The following is a 14,893-nucleotide window of genomic DNA, read 5'->3' as shown; positions in this document are numbered from 1 at the left end:
ACAGCAACGTTTCTTCAGCCAAATAAAGCATATTTTAACATAGTCTTGCTAAAATAAAATTTTAAAAAGCAACTACAACATTCACAGGGTATTTATAAATTGTCTTTCCTCTATAGCACTGCCTAAGTTGAAGTGTTCAAGATTTAAAAATAGGTAACTTAATATTATCCTTAATATTCTAACAGGGAATTTATTTTGATCAAACAGCCTTTAAATTTTTTGGAATGTATTAAAACTACTATATAAAACAATGACAATTATAGAAGTATATTTTCATAGAGATTAGTGTCTATAATTAAAATGTCACAAAAAGATAAATCTCACATATTCCTTCAAAACTAAACTAATTTGAAAATCCACTTGTAGGTTTAATTAAAAAGACAACTTTAAAATTAATTCTAAGGTCTATGTTACTAAAGTAAACATTTACTTTTTAAAATTAATTTATTTATTTTGAGAGAGAGATAGAGAGCAAGCAGGAGATGGCCAGAGAGAGAGGGAGGGAGAGAGAGAATCCCAAGCAGGCTCTGTGCTGTCAGCATACAGCCCAACATGGGGATTGATCTCAGGAACTGTAAGATTCGGGACCTGATCTGAAATCAAATCAGACGCTTAACCAACTGAGCCACCCAGATGACCCACTAAAATAAACATTTAAATCTGGACTATTATTCTAGAAATACTCATGTTTTTGACAATTTAGACCTCTCAGAGATAATTAAAATCTTAATCCACATTTTAAAATAGTTAAAAACTCATGGAATCATAGTATCACTTAAGAGCAAAGATTTAGGTTAGGTGTTTATATAAGAGATTAAGAAATTTACACACTGATGTGAAATTATTTGTAATGTCAACATCATATCTTATTAATTACTAATCAAAGGCTTTTTAAAAGAAATTGAAATCGAAATATAAGTGGCTAATTTCAACATATTACATCCAAAGATGTTCATTGTTTTAGTTATCATGGCACTACAATATATTAGAAAGAACACGGTCTTTGAAGTTTTCTGTTTGAATATCATCCCTGCCACTTACTAGCTTAAGTAAGCAATAACCTCATGTAGGTCACTTAATCTTTTCAAGTACCTATTTCTGCTAGTTGGCAACAGTCCTGTTTCAAATATTTGGGAGTGTTATTTAAGATAATGTATGTAAAGAGGCTGATAGGAACACAGTAGTTTGTTGATTCAAAATCAGGACCCAGGTATAGGTACAGGTTACTTTAAGAACCACTCACATAACTTCAGGGATGTAAGTTGTAAATTGTCCAGATGTGAGATCTGGAAAACCACAGATGACTTGTTTACTAGTTTCTTCTTTCTTTCAGGTCAGAAATTAACCTACATTTCCCAGACTCACTTGTAGTTGAAGTGAAACAAAGTGACTGAGTTATTGGCCAATACAGCAGGGGCACAAGTTATGCATACTACTTCCAGATCTGACCCAGACACTACTGTAACAATACTTGACATTCTCTTTCCTTCCTAATGTTAAATAGAAAGAGCGGATCTTTGGAGGATTCTGACCCAGCTCAAAGATGGCACAGCTAGTGACTGGAAGGATTGAAATTCCCTGAATAACTGTGTGGAGTAGAAGCCCCACCCATTCTGCTACTCCATACTAGAAAGGGCTATGAATAAGAAAAAACAAACAACCTTTATTTTTTTAAGCCAATCAGTACATAGGCTTGTTTCTTACAGCTGCTAGTATTTTTGTTATGCATACTTATATTCTATTTCTGAAATGTCTTTTGTGTTAAATTCTAGATGTGGAAACCAGATTCACTTATGTAATAAACCTGGTTAATTTTTCCAACCTATTTGCCCTTTATTATTATACATATAAACTTAGTTTAAAATGTATTTAAAAGGGCACCTGGGTGGCTCAATTGGTTAAGCATCTGACTTCAGCTCAGGTCATAATCTCATGGTTCATGAGTTCAAGCCCTGCATTAGGCTCTCTGCCTCTCCCCTGCTCACTTGCCCTCTTTCAATTATAAACATTTAAAAAAATGTATTTAAACTGAGCTCATATTTTCAATATGAGACATACACATATCTGGCGATTTTTCTAACTACTAATAGTTACTAAAAAGAAAACAAACACCTTATAGAACAAAGAGAAGAGAAAATGTGTCCTTCATTTGTGTAAAAGGTCCATAAAATATCATATTTGGTATAGTGTGATATATATATTACCCAAGGTTTATTACTATTTCTTATGCTTCTGGTATTTTTGAAAAATGTTGTCAGTTGGACTAATTAGAGTATAGACAAGGGATGCATGTGACCTGTAACGCTCCATTGTTCTTGCAGACAAAAAATATAATGAAATGTAATGTCTTTCTCCCATTGGAGAGTAATGAAGAACAAAACTAATTTGTTGGACTAAAAATTAATTAGACACATCAGATTCGATTGTACCTATTACTGTGAAAGTTTGCAGCTGTTCCACATATTATTACCAACTATATAAGGTAAGCATTAAATGGCCAAATGATTAAAGAAACAGTAGATATATTATTAAACAAGATTGCTTGAAAATTTTAAGTCAAAGTAAATTTGTTACATGGCATACTCTTCGATGCTTACATATGTAAATATATGTGGCTGCATTTCTGTATCTGTAAATGCAACAGTACAGAACTATGGACACTTTGAGGTAAAAGTCATCTTACCAGTGGAAAATACAGACAAAAGAACAATATTGCCTTTAAACTTGTGTAAGGCTATTTATTATCTTTATACAATATTTTAATATTCCCTTAATGGAACTTTCTGGAATGAAAACTAAACTGAGAAGAAATAGATGAAACTGTGCATAGTCTGGTATGAGACAAATCTAAAGTTATCAGCCATAAATTACATGAAATGCCAACACATGATTTAATTAAAGCAAAGTGGAAGTGTGGTAGAGCTTGAGTCCCTTTGAGTGCTGTTTCTAGTACTGACTAGAAAATAGAGAAAGCACAGATTGAAACAGAAAAAGAGATTAGCCATCCTAAATCACTTTTCAACTAAGGAATAACAGTTGTGTAGATAAGGTTATCAGACAAGATGTTAAGGTAGACGTGCTGGAGTAATTAAAGAAACAATTAAAGGCTTCTTCTGTACAACAGTAGATATTAAAAAGAAATAAATCTCTTGAAGACAAATAGCCTTTTCTGCATTGAATTGTGCGTGTGTGTGCATGCATGTGTTTTTATGTGTGAGTGCATGTATTTATTTTCAATTCTATTTGATTATAGCTTGAATATGGCATATTCCAGCTGCTTGAACAGAAGATAGAAATAGTGTTTATTACATGTTTTTATTCATAGAAAATGTGGAAACAGTTATATGATACACTAAAATAACCCAAAAGGTACTAGCTATACATTTGAACACAGTCCTTTTAAAATGATAGAAATTTAAGAAAACTTTATTTTTTTATTTAAAATACTCTAAATTAGCTTTCTTTTTTTAAAAATTACTATACAAATTGGATCCTGAGAAATTTAACAGAAACCCATGGGGGAGGGGAGGGAAAAAAAAAGAGGTTAGGGTGGGAGACAGCCAAAGCATAAGAGATTCTTAAAAACTGAGAACAAACTGAGGGTTGATGGGGGGTGGGAGGGAGGGGAGGGTAGGTGATGAACATTGAAGAGGGCATCTTTTGGGATGAGCACTGGGTGTTTTATGGAAACCAATTTGACAATAAACTTCATATATTAAAAATAAAATAAAATAAAATAAAATTACTATACAATTGTTAAAATTCTTAATTGACATCACATGAGCTTGGTTAAATGGTATTCTTGTAATGTTGTACTTGCTTCCAAGTATAATAAGTCCCCCAAATATGGGGAACAACACAAGTAGTCCTACAAAAAAGAAAAAAAAACCTTCCCTTGCTTGAGAATTTTACTTATTAAAAAAGGTAATAGAAAAAACAGGAAATAAAAATATAGATACTTAATAATCTTTGAATTAGACATATTACATTTCATATATGCAAGAGAGAGCAGAAAAACCTTAAAGCTTTGTTTACTTATCTGGAAGTTCTCATAGAAAACAATGCTTTTTAAAGATATTTCATAAACATTTTTTCAGGGAAAAATTAATTGCATATATATATGCATACACACATTATATATATGTATACACACACACACATACACACACACACACACATATATGTCAGTTAAATCCTTTTGGGTGTACCTGTATTTTTCTCTTATTCCAATTTATTTTAGAAAATCTCAGAAGGGCAAGACTGTAGGTTCCCCTCAGGTTAAGAAATTAATTCAGTCTGTATGACTAATTAAGAAAGGGAAGGCAATTTAAAGGAAAGTTAATACTATAACTTTTCTCTTTAATTCTTTTAATATATAAAAGAACAAAAACTTGGAGGATATAAAAAATCAACAATATGACTGAATGTTAAATCTCTTCATATTCAACAAATACTTTGTAATAAGAAACAATTTTCCAGAAATTGGCAGTGTGCTCTGTGTGTATCATTTCAAAAATAAAACAAACAGAAATCAATGGAACTGGCATATTCTTTTTTTAATGTTATTTTTCAAACAGGGAGAGAGAGAGAGAGAGAGAGAGTGAGAGAGAGAGAGAGAGAAAGGGAGGGACAGAGAGAGGAAGGACAGAGGATTTGAAGTGGGCTTTATGCTGACAGCAGAGAGCCCAATGAAGGGCTTGAACTCACAGCCTATGAGATCATAACCTCAGCTAAAGTCAGACACTTAACCAACTGAACCACTCTGGTGCCCCCTGAGACATTCCACTGTACCAAACTCTCAGCAAATATTCTTAAAATATGTAAACTCTAGGAAGAGTATTTTTTTAAGAATTAAAGATACTAATAACCAAATGAAAGCAGAAAGAACTAAAAGGATTTGTCTCTTGAAAGCCGAGAACTCTAGGGGAAATCTGTACTTTTGAGGCTTTCTTTTCCCATTGAAGATTTCAATCCCTACAGTGCTGGGCAGCTAGGACCCAAGTTGCAATCCTCAATTGTACTGGTCTGAGGTGTCAGAGGATAGTGTTCTGAAATGACAGAATGACTGAAAAATTTCACTGGGAAGCCATGCGAAAGAGCCACAGGAAAATGATATTCCCAAATCCCCAATCGACACTCTTCGCCTCCCCCCACCCCTGCAGAATCCTAAGGTTAACCCTTAGTTGCATGAAGAATGAAGATTCCAAACATCTCATGAAAATCAAAAGCTAGAAAGCTGAAAAGGCTAAACAGACTTTCAACAGATGTCCACTGCAAAGATTGTGTTCAAACCTCAAATTTCATCAAGTTGGGAAAACAGATAAACATATTAGGTTTTTCACTGAACCCTCTTGAGAGCCATGATTTAGAAGAAAAGATCATGTTGAGATTTTGCTTGAGACTAAGGTCAAATATAAACAGCCCTATACTAACAAATGTAAAATCCAAACCACCACAAGATCAAGATGATCAGCCAGTAACATAACTTACTTTAGAACAAAACCCAACTTTCTTTAGAAGATCACAAAATTTTATGGTATGCATCTGCAATATCTAGTATACAGTAAAAAAATACTAAACACGCAAAAACAAGCAAAATAACAGCAAAAGAAAGAAAGAAAGAAAGAAAGAAAGAAAGAAAGAGGCACAAACAACAGGAAAAAAATGACCAAAGGTCAAGAGAAAAGGTAATCAATAGAAACAGACCATAAGATGATACACATGTTGAAATTAGGAGACAAGGACATTAAAATGGCTATTACAATATGTTCATGGCCTTAAATTAATAGAGTCATTATAAACGAATATATGAGGGATGAAAATGTAAAAGAAAAACAATGGAAATAGTAGAACACAAAAGTGTATTATATAAAATTAATAATTCACTGGATATTTTCATTTCTGCCCATAAAGAAATAACAGGTATGGGACATGTAATCTCACCATAAATAAGTAGAAAACTAAGCAAATATGTAAAACAAAAGGGAAGCATTGTGAAAAAAAGGGAAATAAACAAGGGCGATCATATTATTTTCATAGCTTTTGGTCAAATGTGGCTAAGTTAAAGAAATAGAGGAATTCAGGGACATTAAGGAAATTGAATTTATGGAACAAAATATCTGAAAAAAAATGAGTAACATAAAATACTTTCCTTAGTTTTAATTTACTTAAAAGAGAATTAATGATTTAAAGTGAAGCAAAAAGTAATACCTTAGTTTGTATATTGGTGTTTATTATATGTATAAGAGTAAAATTTTAACAATAGAAAAATATTGAGAGCAAGGAAAATGGAATTATATTTTTTAAGATCCTTATAGGCAAATCCTAGAGTAACCATTATTAAAAAAATAGTGGATATAAACTATAATATAGAGAATTATTTAATTCATCCAAATGAAATTGGGAACTTAGGAAACAGGAATAGAGTTGGATAGAAAACAAATAGCAAGATGGTAATTCTAAGCCAAAACACATCACTGATTACATTAAAGATAATGGTGTAAGCATTCCAATTAAAAGATTGTCATATTTTTAAAAACTTTTTAAATGTTCATTTTTGAGAGAGAGAAAGAGCACATGAGCAGGGGAGGGGCAAAGAGAGAGGGAGACACAGAATCTGAAGCAGTATTCTGGCTCTTAGCTGTCAGCACAGAGCCTGATGCAGGGCTCTAACTCACCAACTATGAGATCATGACCTGACCTGAAGTCAGATGCTTAACCAACTAAGCTAGCCAGGTGCCCCAAGACTGTCATATTGAATTTAAAAAAGAGTTAACATGCAGTTTAAATAACAGAAATGTACAGTTTCTCTGTAAAAGGATGGAAACAACACAAGCCATACAAACACTTATAAGATAATTAGCTATTAGTATAGCTATAGCTATATAACACTTATAAGATAATTAGCTATTAGTATAGCTATACTAATATAAGACAAACTAAATTTCAGGAAAAAGATCTTACTGGCTTATAAAGTGGGGCATTCCATTGTGATAAAGGGTAAGTTCATTAATAAGATATAACAACCCTAAAATGTATTCACTTAAAAGGAGTAGTAAAAAACAAAAACGTATAGATGGAAATGAGAAATACCCAAATCTTTAATTACAATAAATTTCCAGACTCCTTTCTTATTGATTGAAAGAATCAATAGGTAGAAAATCAGTAACGACCTAAATAATACTACCAACTAATCTGACATGACACATATAGAACATTCCACTGTAGAACAGAAATATATACATACTTTTCAAGTGCACAAGGAACATTCATTAAGACCAAATGCTGGGCCATAAAATAAGTCTCCATATTTAAAGGCTAAATTCATACAATATACATTCCCTGAACTCATTGGAATTAAATTATAAATCATAAAGAAAAACCTATCTGAAAAATCCCAAAACATTTGGAAATATAATGATATGCTTCCAAATAACCTCTACAAAGTAAAAAAAGTCCTTTGGGGAAGTGAAAAGTATTTTCAACATTGTGATAAATGGAAACATAACACCTCAAAATGTGTAAGATTCAGCTGAACATGTGTTTAGCAAGAAATGTATAACTTTATATATCCATATTAGAAAAGAAGAAAGGTCCAAATCATTGATATAAATATCCATCTTAAGAAGCAACATAAAAGTAAGTAGAAGAAAAAAGAGCAGAAATTAATCAGAAAGAAAATAGCAAAGTCAAAAGTTTCTACTTTGAAAAGATTAATAACATTGATAAATCCATATCAAGACAGCTTGAAATTGAAGGGGAGGGAGCAAAAAAAAAATTGGAGGAAAAAAAGAGAACACAAATTCTCATCATTTAAGCATAAAAGAGATGACATTACCACACATCCTGCAATCATCACAATTGAGTGTATTATAAATAAAGAGGTAGTGCAAATAAGCATATGATTATAAATTCAACAACTTAGATGCATTAGACAAATTCAAAACCAAATGTCCATTTATCACAACCAATACAGGACTAATAAAATTCTAAATAAATGTAAATTCATAAATATAAATAGAATCCACAAAAAAAAACCTCTAGGCACAGATATTATCACTGATTTCGACAAAGTATTTAAGGAAAAATAATTAAAAGGCCTACAAAAACTCTTACAGACTATAGTAGAGAAAGGAATACTTCCCAATCCCTTTTATAAAGCTAAATACTCTGATTCTAAAACCTGACAAAGACATTAGAAGAAAATAAATCTATTGATCAATATCCCTCATGAACATGGATGCAATTTTTTTTTTTTACCAGATGTTAGCAATTAGATCCAGTAGTATCTACAAAAAAACATATTTTGACCATGTGGAATTTAACCCAGAAACAAGTGCAAGATTTATTCACCTTTAAAACAATACAATAGAATTTACCATATTAAAACAATAAGAAAAGAGAATATTACTTGAATACACTCAGAAATATATGTCACAACTATTAAAATAAATAAGTGAAGTGAGTAAGGTCAAAAGATAAAAGGGCAATATATAAAATTAACTTTATATATAATTTAGAACAGTTAGAAAAGGAAATTTTACAAACATACTTATAATAGTATAAAAAATCAAATAGGGAAAGTTTAATAAACCATGGGATGATATACTTATTAAAATAAATAAGCCTCAAACCCCAAACCACATGCAATTACTTTAAGATGAATTATAGACATAATTATAAGAGCTAAAATTATAAAGCTGCTAGAAGAAAATATAAGAAAATGTCTTTGGTATCTGTAGGTAAGACACAATTTCTTAGAAAGCACTACACATAAAAGAAAAATGTGCTAAATTGTTGTTCACTAAAATTTAAAAATCTGCTGATCAAAAGACACTATTAAGAAAATAAATGCATAGACCAGGAGAAAATAGTTGCAATACAAATATATGACAAAGATCTGTACTCAGAATATAACTTCTTCTACCCAGTAACAAGAGACAAGCAATACAATTTTAAAAAGGCAGAGATTTGGAAATTTTACATAAGAAAATATGCAAATGGCCAATAAACACATGCAAAATTGTTCAACATCACAAGCTATCGAAGAATATTGATGTTTAAACAACAGTGAGGTAGTCTTTTAAACTCATTAGAATAACTAAAATTATGGACTGGCAACTTCAAATAATGTAGATGTACAAAAAGTGAAAGTCATATTCTTTGTTAATGAGAGTATAAAATTATACAACAATATGAAAAAGTGTTTGCAGGTTTTTATACACTATGTCAATCCTATTACCCAGAAATGCCACTTCTAAATGTTTCTCTAAAGGAAATAAAAACGTATGTCCTCAAAAAGACTTACACAAGAATGTTCACTCTCTCAGGAGAAAAGCAGAGAAACAAAACATGATACATTCACCAGACTGAATACTGCTCAGAAATAACACATATGAATTGCAAACTGGGTAAATCTCAAAACACATTGTTTAGTGAAAGTTAGACACATATTATTATATTTTGTCTGATTCCACTTAGATATATTTCAAGAACAGGCAAACACAATGCTACTAGGGAAAAATATTCTGTAATGATGATAGTAGATTTGATAGGCATTTCTTCGTGGGGCACCTGGGTGGCTCCGTAGGTCAAGTGTGTGACTCTTGATTTCGGCTCAGGTCATTATCTCAGGGTTTGTTGATTTGAACCCTGCATGGAGCTCTGCCCTTACAGGGAAGAGCCTGCTTGGGATTCTCTATCTCTCTCTCTCTCTCTGCCCTCCTCAGCTCTCTCACTCTCTCTTTCTCAAAATAAATAAGTAAACTTAAAAAAAAAATAGGGATTTCTTCTTCAGGATAATATCCTCCGATTAAAAAGTTTCTTCTGGCATGTTTCTGGTTAAATTTTGACATTTTCCTGGCTAAAAGGAAGTATGCAGGTTTGAAATATAATGCATTTTTTTTTCAGTAACTGCCTCATTTCCTATTATATTTCAATGGCATCAATATTATTCATGAAATTACTGATTGAAAATTATTTTCAAATTAACTTTCAGCATTTAAAGACTTAGTGCTAATAATTTAAAGAAGTTAGTGGGAATCTTAAGAGCACAAGAAATTGCTAATGATTTCTTCAAGAAGCCCTAGTGAGTCAGCCTATTTGCCTATATGATGAGGGCACCCTCTCAATCATTGCTGCATATCCACTCTTAGGATATAGGTTAAAAAAACCTACACACACTGGTACTTACCAATTATTATCGGCTGCGGTTCACTTTTTACTCCAATCCCTGCACTGGTACTAGCTGCAACCTCTACCCGGTATTGAATACCTGGGAATAATCCACCAATTATGACAGATCGAATGGCTGCATCCACAGTTTTGTTGATATGGAATCGTGTTTCATTCCCCAGACACCAGATCTATAAAAACGTAAAGTGAATAACAAAAGAATATAAAATTATCCTTTCTGTTAAATTGATGAAATATTTTTTAGTAGTAACCAATCTATTCTCTAGGCTTATAGAAATATTTGTAAATGACATTTTCGAGAGCCTAATTTTGCAGTTTATTTATATATGTGTATGCGTGTGTGTGTGTGTGCGTGTGTGTGTGTATTAAAGGAAGAACAATAATAAAAAAAGGAAGAACAATAAGGGAAGCTAAAACTATGCCATGTTCCTTTATACCTTATAATCAACACTGAACGCTCATCACACAATGATTCTTTTAACACTTCTGTAAAATGGTCTTTGGTTACACACAACATTCGGGTATGTATTAAAACACATAAACTCCTCTGCTTAATTTATTTATCAAGATTTATTATGCATATAATCTATTAAAATACAATGATTATGAGTTGTAATATCCAAGGTATATAGGCACACAACTAATTTATATTTTATTTAAGAAAATATTAACTTACCCAGAAGTAGTTAACAAGATTAATTGACCTAAGTTATAAGTATTGACTGAGATGAAATTAAAGCCAGTATTTACATCGACAGTAATAAATCTTAATATTGATCAAAACATATGTACACACACACATACACATGCATGAGAACAAAGTGGTGAAAAGTCTTTAAACACTGATGTGAGAGAACCTAGGCTTTTACCACAGGTAAGAATGACATTGTAAGGCATACTTTTTTTCTGAGATAATGGGGATTTCTTACTGTCAAATGCATTACAAAAAGAATTACACTGTGAACATATATTTGTATTCATAACACACAGTATTTCATAATCTATATATAGACACATAATTGGGAACACACATAGTTTGTTCCTGAAATGGGTAAATTCCTGACTTTTTATTTAAAATAATTCTTGTAAAGTGTATATTTCTTTTATTTGCACAATGATATCTAAATTACTAATGTAGGAATATTTAGGCCTCACCAAAATATACACTTTGTTACCAAAATAAGGCAATCTCATATGAGTGAGAAAGGTTACAATTTAGGACAAAATTTATCATGTTATAATCAAAATCAGTATTTAAGTAAATGGAATTTTACTTAAATTTAGTTCCAGATAATACAAAAGTATAATCTTAACTTCATTAAAACACACACACACACACACACACACACGCGCGCGCGCACATGCACGCACGCACAAGAATAGATCATACTTTGCTCTTAAAACGATGTGCTCTAATCCTTGTAAAACATAATATATATATTTATAATTATAATTATGCTATTGTAAAACTTATATTCACACACATGTTTCTTTATAAAGTGATGGGAATAATTTTAGAGTAAGTGCTTCTGTACATTGCTTGTTCCAGTAAATTAACCTTTAACTTAGGAAAATTCTATTTTGAATTTATTATTTTTTATTAGAAATAACAGAATTCAATCTGCAATGATTTCAGTGCAATTATTCAGCTTCATTTTACATAATAGCTATAAACTTTTGGGGTGAGGTGGGGTGTCTAGTTTTCTATTCTAATAGATCTATCTAGCATGTTAATTTTCAAAATTCCATAAATAACTATTAATAGCAAAAATCATAGTTTTGAATTTTTATAAGGTTTAATGAGGTGTTTTACTGTTGCATGTGTTCTAATCACATCACAGCTAATCAAAATTTTATTTCTCAAAGTTAGACTTCTTCTGTCTCTTAAACATCAAACGATGGCAAAAAGACAATGGATGTACACTGTTTCTAAACAGCAACAAATTTATCAGGAGCCTCCGCCTCCAACTTTCTAAACCTTGGAAGCATCTTTTTATGAGACCACAGTTTAAACATATCCCTGCTAAGGTCCATTACAAAGAAAGCTAATAACAATGACACAGGAAGTTTCTGGAAGGAGAGTTTCACTACCCACTCTTGAACACAATCTCTCTAAATCTTTGAGGTTCTGAAATCATGCCATACTAAAAAAACCAAAGACCAAAAACCAAACACTCCACTGTTATGGTTTACTAGTCCAAGTGAGTTTGTGTTATCTGTGTCTTGGGGTTCGTTTCTAACTCCTTATGCATTTGTTTCTTTACCTGTCATAAAACAATATAAAAATTACATTACACACAGACTCAATCAGAGAGCCTTTGGAGACATGCTTCATGCATGTGACACTGAGACTTCTTTGAGAAGCTTCTCTGTGAGCCTTTCTTCTTCACTCAGGCCCTACCTTGTATTCTTGGATAATTCCATTCTGATGGTCTGGAGGAGGAGGATCCCAGGAAACACTAATACTTGTGCTATTGTGGCTTCCAACTGTCAGCACAGTGACAGATTGTGGAGGGGCACTTGGGGCTGCAGAGGAAGTAATTAGAATAAACACAAACTGTAAGTCTTGATGTGCATTAATACCGCTTATAGAATATGAGGATAAGTAGCATGAGGTCTGGTTTCCAGTAGTTCTGAATTTGCATGTATTATTCAACAGTGACAGTTTTTTTTTAATGTCCTTTAAATATAATGGATAGATTTAAAGCAAATACAACAGCTGTGTTAATATGTGCTCAATAATAAATTTAACAACTTACATTCTAATGAGTGTTTTCTGTATGCCCAGCGCTGAGCTAAGTGTCATATTTAATTATCACACTAACCTCAAGAAGTAAAAACAACTCTTATCTCAGTTTTACAGAAAAGGAAAGAAGAGAGTACTGTCTAAGAAGAGAGCTGTTTAAGTCAAACACCAAGGCAGAATTTGAACCCAGGGATGTCCAGCTATAGAACTTTGGTTCTTTGACTCCAATAGGCTCTCTTTCTGAAACAAAACAAAACAAAACAAAACACCCCTTTCAAAAGTATTCTGAGAGGATGCATTCCTCAAATTGTCATCAAATGTTTTCTCTGAATGGTGTCATTAATGACAGTCTTTTTGTTTTGTTTTATTTTGTGTTTAATAAATAAAATTAGAAACACAGCAATAAATTTCACCAATATAAGAAAATATACTTTTTTTCATATTGGGAAAAATAATTAACATATACATAGTCTCATAACGTAAGATTTAAAACTTATATAGATGGGCAAGACTTTCTGAAGTTATAAATGAAAACAGTTCATGTTGGGTCAGATGTGAAATGGATAGGTTTTAATTTCCTATACATCTCATTCTTTATGGTTTCTCCTATAACTAATTATAATCATACTGAGAAAAGATGAGTGAGAAAAAAAATTTCTGATTTTAGACTGCAGCATCTGCTCTCCAGTCTATCTGAGAGCTGAAAAATACTGATTTACAGGAATTTTATCAATTTTCAGTAAATCTCTGAGTAGGAAAAACAAAATGAAATACCAGTTGAAACAAAAATCAAATAATTTTGTGGCATTAAAGGATTTCTGTGTAAAAGGATCAATGCTTTCATAACTCTAGAGTTTAATCCTTTGAACATATGTACAATTGAACGGTAAAAGATATTTTAAAAGCCTATTGATAAAGTCTCCCACGTTTAGTAAATTTGTCACTGAGGTATGACCATATTTGCATCAAGATATTGGATATACACAGACATGGTAGCACAATACCACTCTTTATTATTCCTCTATATGATAACATTGCTCCAACATAGGGCACAATGATATAAATCCAACCACGTGTTCACCAGTGTTGTGGTGCATTGAAAAATAACACTTTTGAAAACTGCTTTCTCATTTGCCTTGCTGCCTGCTTAGAGAGAATGTCATTCCTGCTCTCCTGACAGGTCAGTTATTCCAGGGCTCAGCTTCTTTCTACAGATGTGGAAGAGCCCAAAACACTGCTTGCCATTCCCACATGCAACCCAGCTGAGTTCCCGTTTTTTACCTTCCGAAGGCCACATGCGTTGGAAATGAACGCATACCGAATGGTGCCAAATGTCTAGTCGAGAGGAAAAGTCTCACTATGGTGAGATTCATTTGTGGAAGGAAGTAGGCTTCAACTATAGCATTCTGTATCAAATTTGCCCACGGCACTCAGGAGTACTACATATTTTCAATATAAAGTAAATTTTAACGGTGGATGAAGATATTATTAATTTTTAGGAATTTTTTCTTTACATATCGTACAAGTAGATTAATTGTAACTTTAAGATAAGTACTAAGGCCCATGTCAGTGTATCACATTGTAAACCAATGTGAACATAACATTTTCACTGGGATGCTGATTAGAAGGTATGTATAACTTAACAGCTCTTTTGTCAAACATGAACATCTACATTAGCATAAGCAACCTACATACATTTTCTTAAGTTGTTCTCATATGGATTTATAAACAATGGCTTTTTTACAGAGCTGTGCACATAAAACTAGTAGAAAAGCAGAAAAGGAGGGGGTTATTGTACTTGGCATCCGACTTTTTGTACTTTGATAGTAACATATATTATAAGCCTCTCGTTTAGTGAAGGGGACACTGGTAAATTACTGATTCAAAACCACGTTAATTTCACGTCCATCACAGATTGACTTTAAAGTATCTGTGTGCAAGACAATTTCTAAA

General features: G+C 32.2%; 1 protein-coding gene across 17 annotated transcripts in view; it reads right to left on the bottom strand.

Moving 5' to 3' along the window:
* Positions 1-14,893, bottom strand: part of ROBO2 (roundabout guidance receptor 2) — a 601,494-nt gene that overhangs the window by 66,191 nt on the left and 520,410 nt on the right. For all 17 annotated transcript variants that reach the window (XM_053220676.1, XM_053220671.1, XM_027077544.2 and 14 more), the window contains 2 exons: positions 12,596-12,720; positions 10,193-10,364 (listed from right to left, as the gene is read on the bottom strand). In XM_053220676.1, coding sequence (XP_053076651.1) covers positions 10,193-10,364; positions 12,596-12,720 — 297 coding nt within the window. The remainder of the gene's footprint in view (positions 1-10,192; positions 10,365-12,595; positions 12,721-14,893) is intronic.

Source organism: Acinonyx jubatus, chromosome C2 (genome assembly GCF_027475565.1).
Source record: "Acinonyx jubatus isolate Ajub_Pintada_27869175 chromosome C2, VMU_Ajub_asm_v1.0, whole genome shotgun sequence".
NCBI classification, from domain to species: Eukaryota; Metazoa; Chordata; class Mammalia; order Carnivora; family Felidae; genus Acinonyx; species Acinonyx jubatus.
This window is presented reverse-complemented; position numbering and strand designations above follow the sequence as displayed.